This window comes from Gymnogyps californianus, chromosome 1 (genome assembly GCF_018139145.2).
Source record: "Gymnogyps californianus isolate 813 chromosome 1, ASM1813914v2, whole genome shotgun sequence".
NCBI classification, from domain to species: Eukaryota; Metazoa; Chordata; class Aves; order Accipitriformes; family Cathartidae; genus Gymnogyps; species Gymnogyps californianus.
Window position 1 is genome coordinate 185,142,921 of NC_059471.1, and position 19,222 is coordinate 185,162,142.

At 42.4% G+C, this 19,222-nt stretch overlaps 1 protein-coding gene across 1 annotated transcript in view; it reads left to right on the forward strand.

Annotated features, from left to right (window-relative positions):
• Positions 1 to 2,350, forward strand: part of NELL2 (neural EGFL like 2) — a 159,409-nt gene extending 157,059 nt beyond the window's left edge. The window contains exon 20 of the mRNA XM_050908420.1: positions 1,544 to 2,350. Within this exon, the coding sequence (XP_050764377.1) occupies positions 1,544 to 1,594 (51 nt within the window). The 3' untranslated portion in view covers positions 1,595 to 2,350. The remainder of the gene's footprint in view (positions 1 to 1,543) is intronic.
• The last annotated feature ends 16,872 nt before the right edge of the window (positions 2,351 to 19,222 follow it).

Sequence of the window (19,222 nt, forward strand, 5' to 3'; positions counted from 1 at the left end):
CCATAGCTGGTGGCATACACCAGTTCCAATGCTAGAAGTTACTTTTTGCTTCGGCAAGTTACTGAGGTTGATGTGCCTCGGTTTCCCCATCTGTAAAACTAATAGTTACGTGTGATTCTTCTCTAAAGCACTTTTGAGGTTCGGTGATGGGAAATGTGTTTTCATTGTTGTACTGCTAATCAATGGCGGTGCAGAAACCAGGTATCAGTTCTGCTGATGGCCACCTGTGTGCTGCTCCCATCTGCCCTTTTCTCTTAAGCAAAGACTGAACCTTAAGCATCGGCTAATTTGTATTCAGTGTAAACACATACACAGACTAATAAAATCCATTGCTGCTTTGTGAACGTATATAAGATTAAAACAGATACTCTGCCATACCCCATAGATTTAATACGGCTCAGGAGTGAGTCTGCATAACAGTGAAGATGTACCGTTTTGTCCCTCAGCAAGGCAAATCTTACTCAACTCTCTTTACAGAGCAGTTTTCTTTTTCAAATACACTATCTGCTCATATTTGCAGCATTTTAATATTGTAGTTCTGCATGCAAGCAGCCCGCTCCCTCCAGATCAGGTTAATGCTGCGCCCAATTTGTATAGTTCTCCATCTCATTTGTCCTGTGTCACCCCATTCTTTTCCTGCAGAGCATCACATGGAAGGTCAAAGCCCCAGTCTAAGCCTCTCTAAGCAAGCTATAGCAAAATAGGTTTACACAAATCCTTTAAGAATTCAGAAACCTGGGCATCAACTAAAGCTGACTTAGCCACAAAACCATTTCAAATCACAAGTAAAGAAGGTGGGCAGTAGGATTGTCTAACCTCCTGTAACAGAAGGAGTGAAAGAAAACGTTTGAATGATTCAGACCTTGGTCTTTAATCAGTCCTGGGAGTTTAGTTAACTGAGTGTACTTGGAGTAATTTAAAAATAATACACACTTTTTTTATTTACATTGTAAGAATCAGACTTAAGAAGTAGTAGAGATGCAGAAAACAATTTCTCCAGTAGTTTAATGATGTCCATAGGCAATCTGTTCCCTTAATTGCTGATATTCTCAGAAGAATGTCTGGACTGTCAGGAAAAACTTTATGGATTAATGTTTGCTGGTGTTAGAGCCAGGATGTATTAACTTGAAGCATTCAGGGCTAAATAAAACCCAGAGTCCCTTCTGCCTGATCTAAATAAAACTCCCAAGCGCCCTGTCTTGTTCAACAGCTTTGTGTACTTGAGCAGATGCCTGATACCTTTGTGTTGGGAGCATTTCTTCCACTGATCCCAGCTTCTTTCAGTTTGACTGTTGTAGCTCTGAGACACAGACCACAGCAAACCAAGCAAGCAGAGGAATCATAATAGCCCGTTCCCTTGGGCAAGGGAAGGACATGACGACAATGTCATGAATCCGATCAACACCTGTAGGTGTCTTGTATTTTACAAATCTGTGCGCTCAGACCTGATGGGTGTTTGCAAGTGGCTGAGCTTGTTAAGTTGACTTGGTTTGTACAAAATGCTAATTGTTTCAATTCTTTGTTCTGTTTTACCTTCCTTTAGAATGGCCACGTCTGTTGCTCAGTGGACCCACAGTGCCTTCAGGAACTGTGACACCAACAACCATCTCTCACAAGCAGTTTCTGGTTAAAGAATTTTCCTTCACAAAAAAGACCTTTAGACCAAAAATTGTACAAAATTAAAACTAAAATTAGATTGGTTTTGTCCATCTAAAGTGCAGATATGTGATGAACTCAGTTACCTGAATCCGAGTGAAATTTATGGGACTCAAGACAAGCTTAGATGTGTAAACCTTTGTATGAGGTTAGGCCCAAATCTTCTGGCTATTTGTCTGTCTGACATCATTATGCAGAATATTTAGTTTAGTGTGAAGTGACACATTGTAATGCTGTACATAACGATGTCAAGATCTAAAATCAACTAGGAGCTCTTACAGGGTCTTCCGAAGCTTTGAGAGTCCAACACTTGACCAGATGCAGAGATTTTTACTTAATCGTATTTGGATCTGCACAAATGTGTTTGATTGCTCACTGCAGAATTTAGCAGATGTTTGAGTAAAAGGATGAAGCCTTCAGGAATAAAGAACCTAGCAGCTAAGATGTGATATGTACAGTATGTGCGCTGAAAAAGAAAAAAAAGATAGAAGTTATTGTAAAAACAAAAAAAAACTAAAAAAAAAAAAACCAAAAAAAAAACCGTGATGCACAGGCATGGCTTCTTAATGTTTTCTGATGGGAAAAGTCATCAATATTTCCTTGTTTTACTGCACTTACTATTATTTCTTGATTGAATTTGTTCAGTATAAGCTCGTTATCGTGCAAATTTAAATAAATATTTCTCTTACCTTAAGTTTCTGTTTGTACTGTCTTTCCTTTTCAGGGATGTCATTCTCATGCGTGTTGTTACTGTTCCTTCTTTGCCAGCATGCCTAGGCAACTATGCCATACAGGTGGAGTATCACTGGTGTAGCTCCTCGACGTATGGGAGCTTCTTCCCAGCACAACCTTATGCCTATGATGTCTTATCTTTATTATTCTTCTGAGAACACATAAATAACTTCATGCATCTGAGTCATTACAGTGGATTGAACAGAAAATTCATGTGCCTAAAGACCAGATCCTACGTGCCAGCGGGATGCTGTCACCCAGAGTGGGTACAGACCATTTGTGTGTGACTTGCATCTGTTCAGATTTACAGGGGATCTTCTCCAGATTCCTCCTCTCTCCAGCTGCCCCGGGTTGGTTTGTCTTTCTATAAGCTCCACAGCTGTTTTTGTTGTTTGTGTAAAGTATCTTAATGCATGGGGATCACTTCAATATGCAAACCCTATTTTCACTACTGTACTGTTGGGACAATAAATAAAAGAGGCTACGTGACCAAAGCTGTGTTATTGTGGAAGAAAAATAAAGCATAAAGCAGTGCTTACAAATTAGGGGCTGGAAAGCCTCAATTTGTAAGGAATGCATCACGAACAGTGGAGGCAAAACAGGAGAGGAGGAAACTGCCCAAGATGACAGCATCCTTTAAATACTGCTTTAGTAGTCATGTTCTTTTCAAAGTGCCTTGCTGCTCTTCAGCTTCTCTCTTACCAGTTCAGTAGATTGTCATGCAACCTGGACAGGCAAAACTTCCATTAATATTACCCCTGTGTATTATTAAGTTACAAGGGAAGTCCATGTATATGTTTTTAAAAAAAAAAATTATTTTCCCACAACAGATGCTACTTCACAGTGTTTCATGTACAGCAGATCAAAGGAATGCCATGCAACTGCATGTATCTGGTAGGTGAGCCCTAGTGTCTGCTGAATATGGGTGTTTATGGAGCAGGGAATACAAGAGATGCCAGGCCACTGAATGCAAATAATACAAACAAAACCAAGACATGAAAAATCTGAAAAAAATGCAGCACCCCCCTCCCCCCCCCCCCCCGAACTGATAGTCTACATTGGACCGTTAAAGCTATGAAGATTTTCAGACCAAATAAACCTTTTTCCTCACCTAGTCCATAAATAACAGGTACTCAAGGGTTTTACTGTATTGTCCCGTTCCTGGCAAGCTGCAATCAAAGTTTTTAAAGAAAAGAGTGTTAGCTCCTTGAAAAAGAAGCTGCTTTCTGTACAGTGTTTTCTTGCTTGCTAGTAATTGTCAGGAGGTCATGTTTTCCCCTCGGACGCAGAGGCACGTCTCCAGTGGATTTCAGTGGCAGCTACATGCCTATTTCTGAGAGAAGGTTTAGCAGAAGGTGTTACTGTTTAAGAATTGCACTTCAATTTCATTCAAGAATAGGTATAAGATAGACATAGGAAATGCATGAAGACTTCTTTTTTTGAAAAGAGCGAACATTCTTCAAGGGCAGAATCCTTGGACTCTGGCAGAGGCTGTAGAAAGCTCTGAAGGAAAGCAGTGGAGCTGGTAGAGAGAAGGGCAGATATCCACAGAACAGTTGTAAGCGTCCCTATTTTGGGTCCATGGATAGAGAAGTTACAGGTGAGGAAAGTGTCCCTGCCCTTAATCTGGTTCAGTGCATCCACTGACATCAGATTTAGACCTATAACAAATATGAGAACTGGAAGGAAAGCTATCTATCTCCAAATTTTTTCTCAATCCTTTCTCAAATGCAGAGTAATACTGGTGTTTAATCCCAGCTTTTAATCAAAACTAAAATGGTGTATAGATGGAAAACAAACATCTCTCCTTTTGTTGCCTACCCTGACCTGGGTCTTGTAGGATCTTTCTGCTGTTGTAGGTTTGTGAAGCACAATGCAATACACTAAGAAGCAGGCTAAAAAGCCAAGAATTGAGATACAACGTAATAGCTAAAACTTGAATCAAATCCTCGGAGAGACAATCAGTGTTACATGTATGTAAAGAGCAGAAGTCATGCTGCTGAACAAAGCTGGAAGTCTCTGCTAAATAAAAAATGAGAATGGGCTGTGTGAATATTATCTAATTTATCAATGTTCAAGGTTACTAATCAGTTGGGAGTTGTTCTAAAGGTCAGCAAACTCCAATAAGACATCTCGGTGACCCTTGTTTTCATTCTCTTTCACCCCCTCTTCCCCATCTCCCTCCTGTTCAGTCAAGCCAGTAATTAGTAGCTCATGTTTTTAATTTTCCTTGAAAAGTAAATTTAAATATTATTAAAAATTGATGTCTAATTTCCAGGCCTAAATTATCTGTCAGATGATATAGTCCATAAAAAAAAATTATATTTCTGAACGATGCAGGTACGTTGTGCTCTCTTACTGGCCTTTCATTATTGATGCACTGTTCACGGTGTTTGCAGTACCAGAATTCAATAACTTCCATAAAGGGATTGTCACCTCTCTGCAGAGTAATTGCCCTAAGTTAATAGACCTACAGATATAAAGGCAGAGATGTCTTCAGTTACAATGCTGACTTCAATGCTATGGTGAAACAAGTTGGCAAAAAGCAGCAGCATTGTAAACTGTTGAAAAGGGAGCTAACTGTGCAGCTGCAAATTTCTGGTACTCACAAATTTACTAGGGGCAAGAACAGGGGGCTGGCTGCCTCAGTCCTCCTTATGGCTAGGGACGTCTTTGCCTTCTGTGAGAGCTCCACCTTTAACAGCACAACTGGTGAAGTATGGTCATTAAGTCATAGCTGAAATACTAGCCATTGCTTTTTTCTAGGATGCCTAAAAGTGGATATTTATGCAGGGAGTGCTGTAAAACTGCCCTCCTTCAGTGCCAGCATAGGGTCTTGCCATTAGCTGCGTTGGGCTACAGCAGATTCACCCTGGGGCACCCCAGGGAAGCACAACCTCGTGAGCCACAGAGCCCAGATCTCGGATCCTGCTGGCTTCAAATGCAGGATGTGTATGGGGTGGCATCTCCTCCTCCACGGACATGGTGAGTCTCACCTTGAATGGGTCACCTGTGTCCCTGCTGTGGGGAAGTGCTCAGCTGTGGGGTAGGTTGCGTGGGCCAGACAGCACTTGTGGGTCTCCTCCAAAGTGGAGGAGACTCCCACTGCAGCACAGTGACGGTGCTTAGCTCACATGGCCTCTCAACAGGCGGGGACTCCCTTGATTTCTCAGATAAAAATAGCAGTAGCTTTAAAGTAGGGCTCAGCTAGTTATTTTTTAATAGTGAAAGTTACTTACTTACAGGCAAATGCAGTTTAACTTGTCCCTGAACCAGTTAATAATTTAAGTTAAAAATCACCAGATAGATAGCTTTTGCCAACTATATAAAGAAAATGTTCAGAGTAATACGAATGAGAAGACTAAAGCAGCTCTGGCATCTCCGGAGTGGGTGACCCATGGAGAAGCGTCTCTTCTTCAGTGCACCGGTAAAGCCCACGGCAGTTGTGTCTTCTGCCCAAGTCACAGCGTATTCACCAAGTCACAATCCTGGCCATCTCTTCTGTCGCTATTTTAATTTCTAATTAAAAATTTAAAACATCTTGTTGCTTTAGCATGGTAGCCAAATCTCTGTCCCGAGAGAAAAGACAAAGTGTACCGCTGGATTTTTGAGTAAGAAGCAGCATTCTAGAGAGGGCCTGAAAAGAAAAAGACAATGTTGCAAATCCCATTTCTCAGATCTTTGTGCCCTGGCTGTTCATCAGCCATGTGAACGGCCACTAGCGTGTAAGTGTATTTCACTTTTTTGTTTTTGTCAGTATGGTGCTAATGCAAGATCATAAAAATAAAAAATCAATTGTTAAAATCAATTACTCATCTAGGTCTGCACTAATCAGTATTTTCTTATTGCCAGAGTTTACACAGTCTGTAAAATGCCAAATAGGCATTGTTTACTATAACAGGAGATTTGCAACCCTATATTCTACTAATCTGTTCATAGATTATTTCTATAACATGCAACTTTAACTACTACAAACCATAATAATCTATTGATCACATCATATTTCATCCATAAGAGAGCCAAACTCAATTACTATGCTTCATCTTAAAATCTGTTTTTATCAATAATCTCATTTTACCATTTTAGACTTCAGATGTAACTCCCAGGATGTCATTTATGTATCAGCAGTATTGCTTGGAACCATAAAGTAAAATTGTCTAAGGGCTTATTTTAGGACTGAGTCACATTTGAAAACCAAAATAACTAGAACTGCATCACCACGGCTAGAGCATCCGTCTAAATAGAACAGTAGAAACAAAGTACTGACTCAAGTGCAATTTCATGGCAGGGAGAGAGGGCAATTTCATTGAGGGGAGAGGGGAACAAAACAGAAAAACAACCAGCAATCCCACCGATGCTAACTCAGTCCCGTCCCTCTTTTAATGACTGCTGATCTGAACAAGAAGAGGGATGCAGCCTTTCGCATGGCTACCTTAGTTCTTACAAGAAGCTCCTCAGCTGATGCTGCTTTTGAATATTTCATCTGACTCAGAGGTCACAGCCCTTTTCATGTTTATTTTCTTAGTGCCTTTGGTAAAAATGTAAAAAATGCTTAGGACCATCACAATGCAAATGTTTTTTTCCCAAGGTTGGGACCAGCCCACTTCGAAGCCAGGCACTGCAGGGCAGCTGGAGCATCCTGCCCCAAGGCAAGCTGCAGGCACCAGTCCGGAGGGTGGGGGGAGCAGCACTCTAGCTAAAGGTGTCTTTGTGCAGTTCTGCTATTTTATTAGCTATGTCTATTTTGGTCCTCCATAAGCTGTGACCAGAATGACTCAGCTTAAACTGGTTTCTGCTGCAACCTTGCAAGGCAAAACCTCCCCTTTCGGCTGCAGTGCATGGATTTTGCAATTCAAGTAGTTTGTCAGTGCAGAGGGATGCAGGGGTAGGACTGGGACTGTCCCAGGAGCTCCCATATCACCCCAACACGTGCAGCCCACAGCCCAGGAAAGGTAAGGTCTGCCTTCAAGTCAGGAACAAAACGTTCTTATTGTCTGAAAAATATTTTTCCCTGGGAAGAAGCCAGGCCCTTTATTTGCTTTCCAAGGCAAAAATCCTGTGTTCGCCTCATTCACACATGGACAAAATGGGAGTGCTCACAAACACCCCTCAAAGTGCAGTCCTCTCACTGCTTTGGTGTTTCGTGGTCATATGGCTCTGCAGAAGTTACCCCAGTCAACTGAGAGCGAGCCCCCTCCCACAGCCAGCTTTCCCTCCGCAGGACCTTTTTGGGGAGATGCCCGTGGATGCTGCTTTGCAGCTGGTGCCTGCATGGCCTGGACTAGGCAGCCCTGCTTCCCCTGCCCAGCTGGGTCGGGCTGGTGACAAATGGATGTCAAAGCCCAGCTAATGCAGATGGTGTGAAAATTTGGCCTTGCAGACATTGCCGGTGGCAAGGTGAGAGGATAATATTGATACTGCTTAAATGATCTTTTTTTAATTAGTCTGTTTTGCCATTTTAAGTTTCCATTGGGTAATAATTATGTTTGATGGGCCATGACGCTCCTGTGAAGAACACAGCAGGCAAGAAAGAAGCAATTCTTTCCTCACTTGGTAAACTTGAGAGGCTGCTCAGCTGCTGCTGCCTTCAAAGGAAGGAGAGATGCAACCCACAGAGCCTGTGATCCCACTGAAACCAGCACAACTCAGCAGAAACATGCATCGCACCTAGACCAGTCCCTGCCTGCTCCGGGCAGCGCGTACCCTCCAGCCTCAGCAGCAAGAGCACTTGCTTTTAACATCCCTGTCACAACCAATTAACTTCTTCACCACCAAGCTATTGGGTTAGCTTCCTCTGGCTGGAAATAATAGATTGGGGAAAGGGCAACATAGTGGGTTTTGCAACTACATTACCCTCTGCTTGGTATTTTATTCAGAAAATGATGTGCTGCTCCCACCTACGTCTCCTCTATGGGCACCAGTATCAGTACCTGGCAGATCACTTTCAGTGCTGGCCTATCTCAGCACAGCACTGATGGTTCCCATAACAGATCATTTTATTCTGCCATGTCTTCAAACTTTCTTACATGGAATCTGTCACTCCTTGGGCTAGAGATCACTCATGTTGCTTTAGAGGTTTCAGCCAGTGTTAACCATCCCTTTACAAAAACTAAAATATATACATTCCCAGTGTGCATTTTATATGTTCCTAAGCAGCTGTACAATTAGCGTCACTGAATTTGAATAGATTTGGAGTCAAATACTTACCTTAGTCCCAATTTTCACAGTTCAGACTCATCTGTATTTCCTATTGCTCTGGGACTTGAACCAGACTGAGAAAGTGGTTGCTGAAATCCTAATTATCTTTGTTTTTCTTCTGAATGAGGATTAAAGCAAACAAAGGATCCAGGTTGGTTTTTTTTTTTTTAACAGAAGCATCTTCCAAAATCTGCAGCCCAGAAGGCCAGTTTGCACACCCATGCTCATAGGTCTAAATTCTTGAATCACCTTACACCAAAATTTAAAATGCTTCATCAATTCCCAGCAAAGCTATAGATACTCAGACATTTATACAGCCCATTTAAGTGATCTTTTTATTTCTTATACATCAAGTTTTTGTCATTTGTGTAGCTTTCAAATGATTTTTGCATGCTTCATGTATTTGAATTGCTTCTTGTGGGTAATATCCATTTGCACATAAAGCGTCTCAGCTGTTGCATTTAACTTTCTTGAGCTATTAGAATTTGAGATTCATATATGAAATACATCCTTGTGTACACCTGGTCAGCAGAAACAAATCCTACAGAGAGCTGAATTTGGCCCAGTACACATAATAGTGAAGGCAAACTTGTGTTTGATTTAGTATTTGAAATAGTTTCTGTGTTTTATTGTGTTCTTCAGCTGTGTTCCAGCAGTTTTGCATTAATCTAGTTTATAAGTATAAACCTGGATTTCTGAGCAATCAATCAGTCCAAGGTCAACTGCAGCCATTGCCTGCGTGGTGGGAATCAAAACTTAAGACACATGGACATTTGTAACAATATAGAGAAGCAGAGATTTCACTGTAACCAAAATACTTTTCATGTACAAAAATAAATATACAGAATGGTTTCAAGTGAATTAGGTAATAAATTTTTCCCCAGGTTTAGTGAGGGCAAGACCAGAGGAAAGCTTCGATGCGAATTTATAGTGTATTTACTGAGTGCTGTACTGCTCTATACCAGAAAATCCTGAGACGACACCGACCAAATAGTACAGATATTGGTCAGCTGTTAAAAAACTTCCTCAGGATGAAAAAGTGTCCTGGACTGAAAAACTTATGGTGCTGAGCTTTAGACACGTTGCACAACCACTTAAAGGCACCTGAACGCATGGTCAGACGATGATGGAGGAGCAGTTTAGGGATGCTGCTGTCACCTCCTCTCTGCTGTGGTACAGCTGACTCCTCCGTAGCTCTCCTTACAGTGGGTTAGGAGCAGGCACACGACAGCTACTGTGCTGTGGTTGAAGGTCTTCAGGAGGTGGTCAGCCCATATTACTGTCACTGCTTGTGGCTGTCTAGCCATACCCTTAGTACCGGTTCAGGTTAAATGCATCTAGTTTTGAAAGCAATCTCCTGTCATGGATACCTCGCAGCAGTAGGAGAGCTGGCAAAGAGGCTGCCAACCGTTAGCTCGCTGTCTTGAGGGGAGATGACCTCTGGCCAAGGAGACACCAAACAGACATCAGGGAGTGGATCCAAGGCCCAGGGAAGGCAGCAGAGATTTTCCCTCATCTTAGGACCTGGGCCCTGAAATATTTATGCACATGCTAAATGAAAGAGTGCTATTAACCCGTGGTTTTTGGTAGGGTTGGAGCACGTACACATTATATCTGGCACAGTGCAGACGTGCTCTTCCATCACTTTCTCCGCAGGGATGAAGTTCAAAGAGGCTATAAATATATATAAAGCTGAAAATTACGTCGACTAGAAATAAAGTTAGTCTATTTTGTTTGACCAAGGCAAAAAGAAAAAAAGTCAAATCTGTTTTAAAGCTACTCTGGTTTCTGAGAGGGAGCTTGGGTTGGTAACATCAGGAAGGCCCTGGCTGTGTCCCTTGAAGTGTCGCAAAGGAAAGGATCCATTCGATACAGGGCAGCTTTTCAAAGGGTGCACAATTAGGGGCAGTGATGCAAAAAATTACAGACACAAAGAACAAGAAAGACTTGCAGACATGTGACTGAAACACCACAGCTGTGAAAAAAAGGGGTCCAGTCTGTCCAATTGTACTCCTTGGTCCCCCCAATTACAGATGCAACCTGTTGGCGTGTCTTCAATAGCTTAGCAAGAAGATTACTTTCACAGTGGTTCCCTGATAAATGTCTGCTTGCTCATTAGCATAGCTGACATTTCCTAACTCTGCTCAGATTTGCAGCCTGAGCAGATCCTTAGCAGGATAGCTAATCCTATTTAGTTCATAGGCTAAAGTTCAAATGGAACAAATTTTTGATCCTATTTGTGCGACTGCGTATAATTTCCCTCCCTCCTTTATGGTCAGAATAATAGCTTCAAATCCAGAACAAAACCCAAAACCCCTAAAGCAGCAGAAAGCTCATTTATATTTATTCTGGGACAAAACTGCTTTTTAACTCTGAATACAATTTTGTCTTCTTAATCACTTTCACCTTTAGTTCTGCACAGTAGCAGTTCCTCAAATCTGTATTTCTTTCATACTTGGCCTATGCTATAGTTTTACATATGTACCCCATTAGAGCAACAAACATTTTTTCAACGTATTTAAAGAAAATAGATACAGAAGCTCACTGGATAATGTGTATTGTTAGAACTGGCAATGTTTTTGGCGTGGGATGATGACATAATATGTCAAACAAAAGCCTGTCTTTAAAGAATGCCATTTATCATGGCCTGAATTTGTAAGGTATATATCAGAAAATGTTTAGTCTGAAGAAATGAATAGAACTTGAGAATTTTTTTTGCTGAAATGTTTGCTTCAACATTGTAAATTTTCAGAGAGCAGTAATGAATCAGGTGAATGTTTGATTTCAAGGGCTCCTTGGGACAAGCTAGAATTACTTGCCTAAATAAAAACTGTACTCAGCCAAGCTGCGTTGCAGTGGCACCTCTCGGTGCTCTTCTGGGATGGAGGAGCCTGGAGCATGAGACCCTTCTCTGCTTCCTTCTTCACTTGCCCAGGAAGCAAGTGCCCAGCCATTACTCCCTGCACCCTTCTGGTCCCATCCCCAACTTTTCCCTATGTTTCTTTTTTAATCTGATTAAAAAAGCCATCTATCCTCCTAGCTGAGTGCCGTAGCCTTGAGCCTAGACATGCTGTCTTTAGTTCAGTCTCTTTTTTGCCCAGGACACTTGCATTCCTGGATGTCCAGTTACCACAAGGCATGGGGTGGGCGAGAGGAAGGACCCACCACCAGCGTGCCCCCCAAGACCTGCGGCTGGGGCTTTCAAACGTCCTTTACTGAGTGCCTCTTAGGAGACAGAAAGCTGAATGCTACAGACCAAGGGCCCAGTGATAACAGGTTGTCAGCACTCACAAACCACACAGATTTAGGGCTAATCAAATAACAGAATGACAGCTGATCATGAACTTGCCCATTTCATTTATGGACTGCTAAATCTTTTTAGAAATATTGTCTTACAGGAAAATAACAAGCATTTAATGAATGATTTTTAATAAAAAAAAATTATCCACATGGGATATAATCTCAGTGTCATTTTTAACTTACTAAATAGCTTTTATTCACTGGACCACACAGTCTTTTGTTGACATCCATGAAAATTCAAAAATGTCACATTAGTCACTGGAGAGCTCCCATTTTATTCCCCATCTACACTGGAAACCAATACAGAATTACAAGGGAAGTATTAATAAAAAATTGACACTAAGGGCTGCAAGGACTAATGCAAAGTGCATTTCCTCATATGCATCAAGAGCTAACAATATAAAAAATTCCGTACAATTCATGCTTAATATACTGTCGTTTGATTTTTCAAAAAGAACAACATATTTTACACTAGATCTAAAATTGCCTCCATAAATAATAAACCGTTTGAAAGCATTACATCAGTGCAGATGAGCAGAAACAGTGGCATCGTAGTGGCTTGTATCATGGTACAGTAGAGTCCCTCCCATGTTTAGGTGACAACAGATAGGTAAGGAACCTGCCCTCCCGTTCTGATCACAAGTGATTTACATTGACATGGAAGAACTAAAGCCAGTGAACCCCGCAAAGGGCATGAACTCACGCAGGCAGCACAAGTGACCAAGAAGGGAGCTGATTTTGCACCACATTTAAACCAAAGGAACTTACTCCCTTCACTTCTGTGTGAAGGACTTCTCGCCTTTTGTTGAGGGCCATTAGTGGGACAGAAAAACAAACCAAAGGCTCAGCTTGGACATTTTTCCTCCTCCCTTTTCCTTTCCCTGCTCTTGCTTTTCTGTGTTCCTGGGGTTTATCTGCTGAGGTTCTTAGCACTGTATGCACAATGATTTCACTCATTAGGCTTGCATTGCTTTCGTATTGTCTGACCACTAAAACCAAACCTAACCAAACCAGACACTGAGGAATACCCAGCATGTCTGGAAAAGCCAACAGGGCTCTTAAAAGATCAATATATAGACTATGCATTGCATGAATGAAAGGCAATTTAGAAGAACAACTTCATGTCTTCATAAGCAAAAGTGGCTCGTTTTCCATGTACTGGCATGCTTTTGAGCCTCTTTCTTGTCTCCCAATTATATGCTTGTCAAAGATAGAGCCAGAAGGTCACAACCACTTTACTCTCCTCACTATATAAATCAGCCAACCAAAACTACCACTTCTTAGTGCATTTCAATTATTTATGACCCCAAACCTAGTTGAACAAATACACTTATAGGCCTGAATCTGAAAGCTGAAAGAGAGAAAAATGGCATCACAAATCAATAGAAGTGGGCAACACCAGACTGGGGAATACAGGCTCCCTTAAATAGCGAGAAATCTTCCTGGCATGCCTTTGTTGGACCACAAGTCATGGGGGCTGTAAGGCATTTGGCTTTCTTTACATTGTTTGAAGTGTTCATTTGAAACTGTGCCATCCTGATATATTTTTTAATATGCTGTTTGGATGTACAGCTGAGACACATGCAGACACATGCATACCTCCCAGACAAATAGACTGGGTTTAACTTGTGTCAGACTACATGTGCTAGACAGCTCAGCACCTAGCTCCTGCTGAAGCCTTGATGGGAGCCAAAACAAACATCCCATCAGTTATGTCTGACCTGATCTATATGCTTGGAAAATGTCTTTGCCCAGCCCTCAAAAGCAAGGGCTGGAGTCAGTCCTCCCTGTTAGGGAGTGCTGAATCTGGCAGCCCCAGAGGGGAGAGCCTGCCACAGCTCCCTGCCCCCGCACCATGCATCCAGGAGCCCCATTCCCAGAGATATGCCCCCCCTTGGCCCCCAGGCCACGTGACCCACTTGCCAGCTGGGCTAGCTTGGTGCTGGCCAGGGCCACGCACTGACAGCACACCCTCATCGTGCCCCGTGCTGGCACCATGGGCACACAGGACTCCCACCCCTGGTCTACCCCTGGCACTCAGCCCCCCCATACACACATGCACACAGCCCAGAGAGCCCTGCACCCAGGAAAATCGCTAGACATGGGGTTTAGTCAGAAGCCAGGACTGACTGCATCCTGGCCAGTGCCTCTTCGCACAGGACCAGCTCCCCACTTGTTCCTCCCCAAACCACCGTGATCTCTCCCTTCCCTTACCTCCCCTAAACATCCCACAGTAAGTCCTGTGCAGTCCCAAAATGCTCTTCCCAGCACCCCACAGCAAGCCCTACACCCCTGGGCAGTGCCCCCAGACTGTGGGGTGACCCAGAGAGCCTCCCCACTGACTCCTGGTGCTGCGTGTCCCCCAGACTGTGGGGCTGGGGCTGGGGCTGCCCTGGGACAGCCCTGGGGGCAGAGCAGGAGGTCCTGTCTCTGACTGGGGCTTTGGGGTCCTCCCTGCCATTATGCGTTTGGGTCTGTGGGGATGAGCCTTTTATGGTTGGTGGCCCCTGTGAGGTCCCAGGAGGAGCTGGGCAGGGGGGTATTGGGGTTCCCCCAGCTGTGGTGTTCTTTGAGGATGTGTGTGCAGCTTTTGTCATGTAACCCAACACTCCCTACCTTCCCCTATCCAAGAGCATGCTAGGCGACTGTTGGCTCAGAGGGACTTCCAGTTGGATCTCACACGGTTATTGTGGCTATAGGCCGTAGGGGATTCTGGAGCAAAGAGCTCTCATTGGAAGTCAGTTGTAATGAACTCTATATTGACAAGGAATGGCACTGAAAATTACCCGGAGAAGACATTCTTATGTACCTTTCATTGATGTAATGAATATTTAAAGCTGAATGGAAATGCTTCAGTAGAAGGAAGAGGGTGTCAGGTCCTGTGAAGCTTTCCAGGACAGAACAGGTTGTAGCTAAACAGTCAGACTCTCCTGAACAGCAAAACAGGGTAGAAGGGCTATTCATCAATGCAGCGAGTGTTTTGGACATGGTATTTCAGGTAAAAAATGGAGCAGCTCTACTCCCCCTTTTCCTGGGAAAGTCCTCACTCTTCCTTGGCTTTGGCAGGAGGACCTACCTCCAAAAAAGAAAACCCAACTGTGCAATCCAGCTAAGAAGAGGTACCTCAGCCCCCACACCTGCCTGCGAACCGCTCCTGAGATGAGTGGATATTCCCAGGGCGGTATGGGCATGGGAGTCCCCATCTGCCTTCACGGGGCACCGACCAAGTCTGGACCTGTGGGGTCCAGCATGAAAAGGCACAGGGTTTGAAGGGACGGTGGACTTTCTGACGACATCGCAGGAGGGATGTTTTTTGCATAATGTGCCCAGGAGGTACCCACAGACCCCGGTTAGGCAGCATAGGCCTCAGGATGGGGTACACAGCCCTGACCGAAAACCTCTGGGGCACGGAGAAGGGGGTTGAACACACTCCACAGGCTCAGCTTAGTGCTGGTCAAGGGTTGGACTCTGTCTTTTACATTTTCCTCACATTAGATACCTCTATAGACGATCAGGCTTGTTTCTTGTGCTTTTGTTATGAGGGTTGTTTATGTTAATTGCTGGGCTTGGGTTTTGCTTGTTATATCTCCTCTCATTATGATTGCAGAGTCAGGTTCACTCTGTGTTTCTGTTTGCTTTTTTAGGGGAATATTGAGGAACGTTCCCACTTCTGAACTGGCTTGCTTTGAAACAAACCCCAGAAAGCCGCTCATCAGGAACAGCACCACGTTCTCCTCTGTGCTCCTAACAAAGCGCTCACAGCCTGCAGCCCGTGAGATGAACAAGGTCTGTGGGTCTGGGGCATGCAACTCCTCCTGGGCTCGTGCCTTTCACTGTGGCCGTCCCGCTGGTGTTTTGTCCATCTCACTGGTAACACATTCTGAAATTGAAATAGGCCTATTTATCCCCTTGCTTATTTAAATGCAGACAGGCTAATGCAGTGGCTATTTAAAGTAATGGCAGTCAGCAGAACAGATGCTTAGGATGTGAGTGCTGGTCTATCATTAAAAGATGTCCTATGGGAAACCGCAGCCCTCTGGGACTTTTTGGCTTATTAAGAAAGTTTTGAACTACTGTGTCTCTCTAGCAGGGATAAATAATGCAAACTTGCTACTGATGCCAAATATTGTAGCCAGCAGCATGTCTTTCTCATTCCTATTAATGTTTCTGCATCTTCAGACTTCTCTATTTTGGCTCTTGTAGGTAAGTGACTTTGAGTAGAAAGAATGAAATATCTTCTGTTGTTGTATATTGAGATCTTAATTTCTTGCAAGTACCTACAGGTACTCTTGACTTCACCTTGTAATTTCTTATTTTATATATATATTATAATATATATAGAATATATGAAATTTTCCACTCTGATTTGCTCTTGTATACTGTTTTCTAGATAAGAGATCATTTTGGGTGCCTAGATCCATAATTTCAAGGATACAGAATGAATCTGGATGCAAACATTTCCTTGAAATGAGCAGCAACCATGTTTCTAGTTTAATGGAGTGATTCTGAAAAACTGAAGACTTACAGCTTATTTTTAACAAAGGAATTATTTCCTTTTAGTGAACAAATCATCTGTAACATAGAAAGCTGCAGCATGTAAGCCAGTTCCTAGTTACATCAGTTCTTACCAGAAGAAAATCTAGCAGTGTGTGTTCTATATTTCTTTGATTACTAATGTGAATTAAGTTGCATTTGGTAAATAGACAGACGTGTGTTGCAAAAGTTTTCCAACATCTCACTTAGAGTGTAATAAACTGTGTGCTGTTTGCTTGCTTTGTGGCTCCTCTAAGTTTCTGATTGTATGGTATAAGAAAAATCGATATCTCATTTCTCACATCAGCCAGATGGATAGGCAAGGCAAGGGCTTCAGCCAAGACTTTGTGCCATTCTGACAGGGAAAAAACATGTTTTCCCTATTTCAAGCTCTACTGTTTACAAGCAGCTATTGACAGCTTTGCAGTACTTTCTCCAGGTAAGATCTATCATGGTAGAGCTTTAAAGTCTTGCTGGCTCGGCTGTATTTCTTACCCCCCTCACTTGCCAAGTACAGTTATAAATTCTTAAAGCGGTTCTTACTTTTGCATGTGCTTACTATATGTTGAGATTAGCCAAGGAATACAGAAGATGTTCTGAATTTACGGTCAGCCTGACTTATGCTGATCCTCACAAAAAAGTGTGTCATGAGATTTTGGCTTACAAAAGCCTGGCAACTACACTTCTGTGCCCTCTGATGAAACTAGTTTCCCTGTATGGCTGTATGGCACAGCTCTTTATATCTGTTGCAGAACAAGTTGGTGGAGGACCAACTGGCAGTAGAAACGGTGTGTTTTTCTGCTCTGTGGATGTCATGGAACACATTAAAATAACAGGTAATTTTTAATACCAGCATTAGGGAGAATACTAATATAGGTATAAAAAAATATCTTCAAAGTTAGAGGAGAGCTGAAAAAAGTTATATTTTGCAATGCACTCACTAATGAAATTAAAAACATTATTAGTGAAAGCATTGATTTTCTACTTGTATGCACAATATATCATAATCACATCCCAAAAAGAGTATTAAAAGATAATTGGACCTTGTGATTGCCAAGTGAATCACTCATTGTATGGGAATGCCAAATAAGAATTATCCATTTAGCTCTGGTTGGCCATCCCACTCACAGTGCTTATTACACATTATTTTTTCCATAGAGAGACGCTGCCTGGCAAAAAGAAACTGCATTCATTTGCCTGATTCATACTCTCTTGTGAAACCTCTGTATTAACAGAGGCTGAGTGTATGAAGAGTCCTCCACGACAGTTTCTTCATAGCTATATCACTGCCTATGAGCTGGTTTTGAAGTTGGCTTCAAGAAAGCTAGTGCTAGCATTTAGTGCATCTAAAGCACTATCAGTACGGCCTAATTCCCCTGTAATACAAGAAATTTAAAATTCAAATGCGGGTACTCCATTTTCCACATGTCACCATCAAGAGAGCTACAGAGGCAGCTCAACTCACAAAGGGAATTTGTGTGCAAATGCAGGCCCTTCATATACTGGTGGAAAGTGGCAGAATACAAACGAGATCTGTGCAACATTTTTATATTAAATCCTCTTAAAGTGCAGACCAGTCCAAGTTCTACGAGGAACCCAAAAGCTCGGCCTGGGCCTTCCCTCTGCTTTGCCACATTCCGTTCCTTCAGACCTCGAGGTCTCTGGGGAATCCACTCCTTGTGCAGACCCAGAGTGAACAACGGCCCTCCCTGGGCTGAGTTTGGTTACTCCGGGGCCTCATCAACACAACCCTACACTAATGGGTTTTATCACAGTGCAACTCTGTAAGCTCAAGGGCTTGGCCCTTCATTTCCCCTTGAGTTTTTAGGTTCAAAATTTTAAACTGAGACCAGGAGGCTCAAACCTAAGGCATGATGTTCATGTGAGTCTCAGAGAATGAAACCAGGAGCAAACAATGACACAGTCTTCCCTGATGCCTGCACAAAACTATGAAACATAGTGGGACTGCATAAAGCTTCTTAAATGACTGAGAGGAAGCTATGGAAGCCAGGTTTTGGTTTGCAAAATTAAATATAGCGAGATATGGATCCATTTTCCTTTAATTTGTAACTTTTGAAGTGTAGCTGATTCAGATGAAAGGTTCTGTTTTGGCTGATATCAATTGAAAGCTCAAAATCAATGACACCACACATCAACATAGGCAAAGACAGAATATAATGTTCCCTACTGTACTTTTTGAAGCTTACTTTTGTTAAAAGTATACTGTACTGTTCTTCTGGAAATGCAATTTAAAGATGATTTTGTCAGAGACGTCACAAAGTGCAAAGAAACAACATTTGCACAGCCCATTTTTAGCTGGTCTAACTTCAAGACAGAAATTGGAGTTGTTAAGGATGGAGCACAAACCATGGCATAAAAGCAATGCTTTCTCCTTTTCTGGATGATAGCATTGTTAGATTGCACTTAAAATTCTCAGTGGATGTACAGGTTGAGATGAAATATTGGTTTGGTGTAATGGCAGCATGGACATCATAGCTATAAGCTATTTTTGTAAAGCATAAATCAGCACCTGAGCACCAAACCATGGGAGTCTAGCATTCAAATCATATATTATCACTAATTATAATTTTTTACTTGATGATATATCATCATTCATGCAAGTAGCTATAAGCTATTTTTTCCACCCATAAGGACACAACTTATGCACAAGGCGATGACTGCTGAAAACTGCCAAGCATAAATAAGAAAAAAGATATTTATTTTTGTTATTGATAATTCTGTGCCCAGTTGAGAAACTGTTCCTTGTCACTACAACCCAGGGCACTGAACAGTTCTTTTCCCA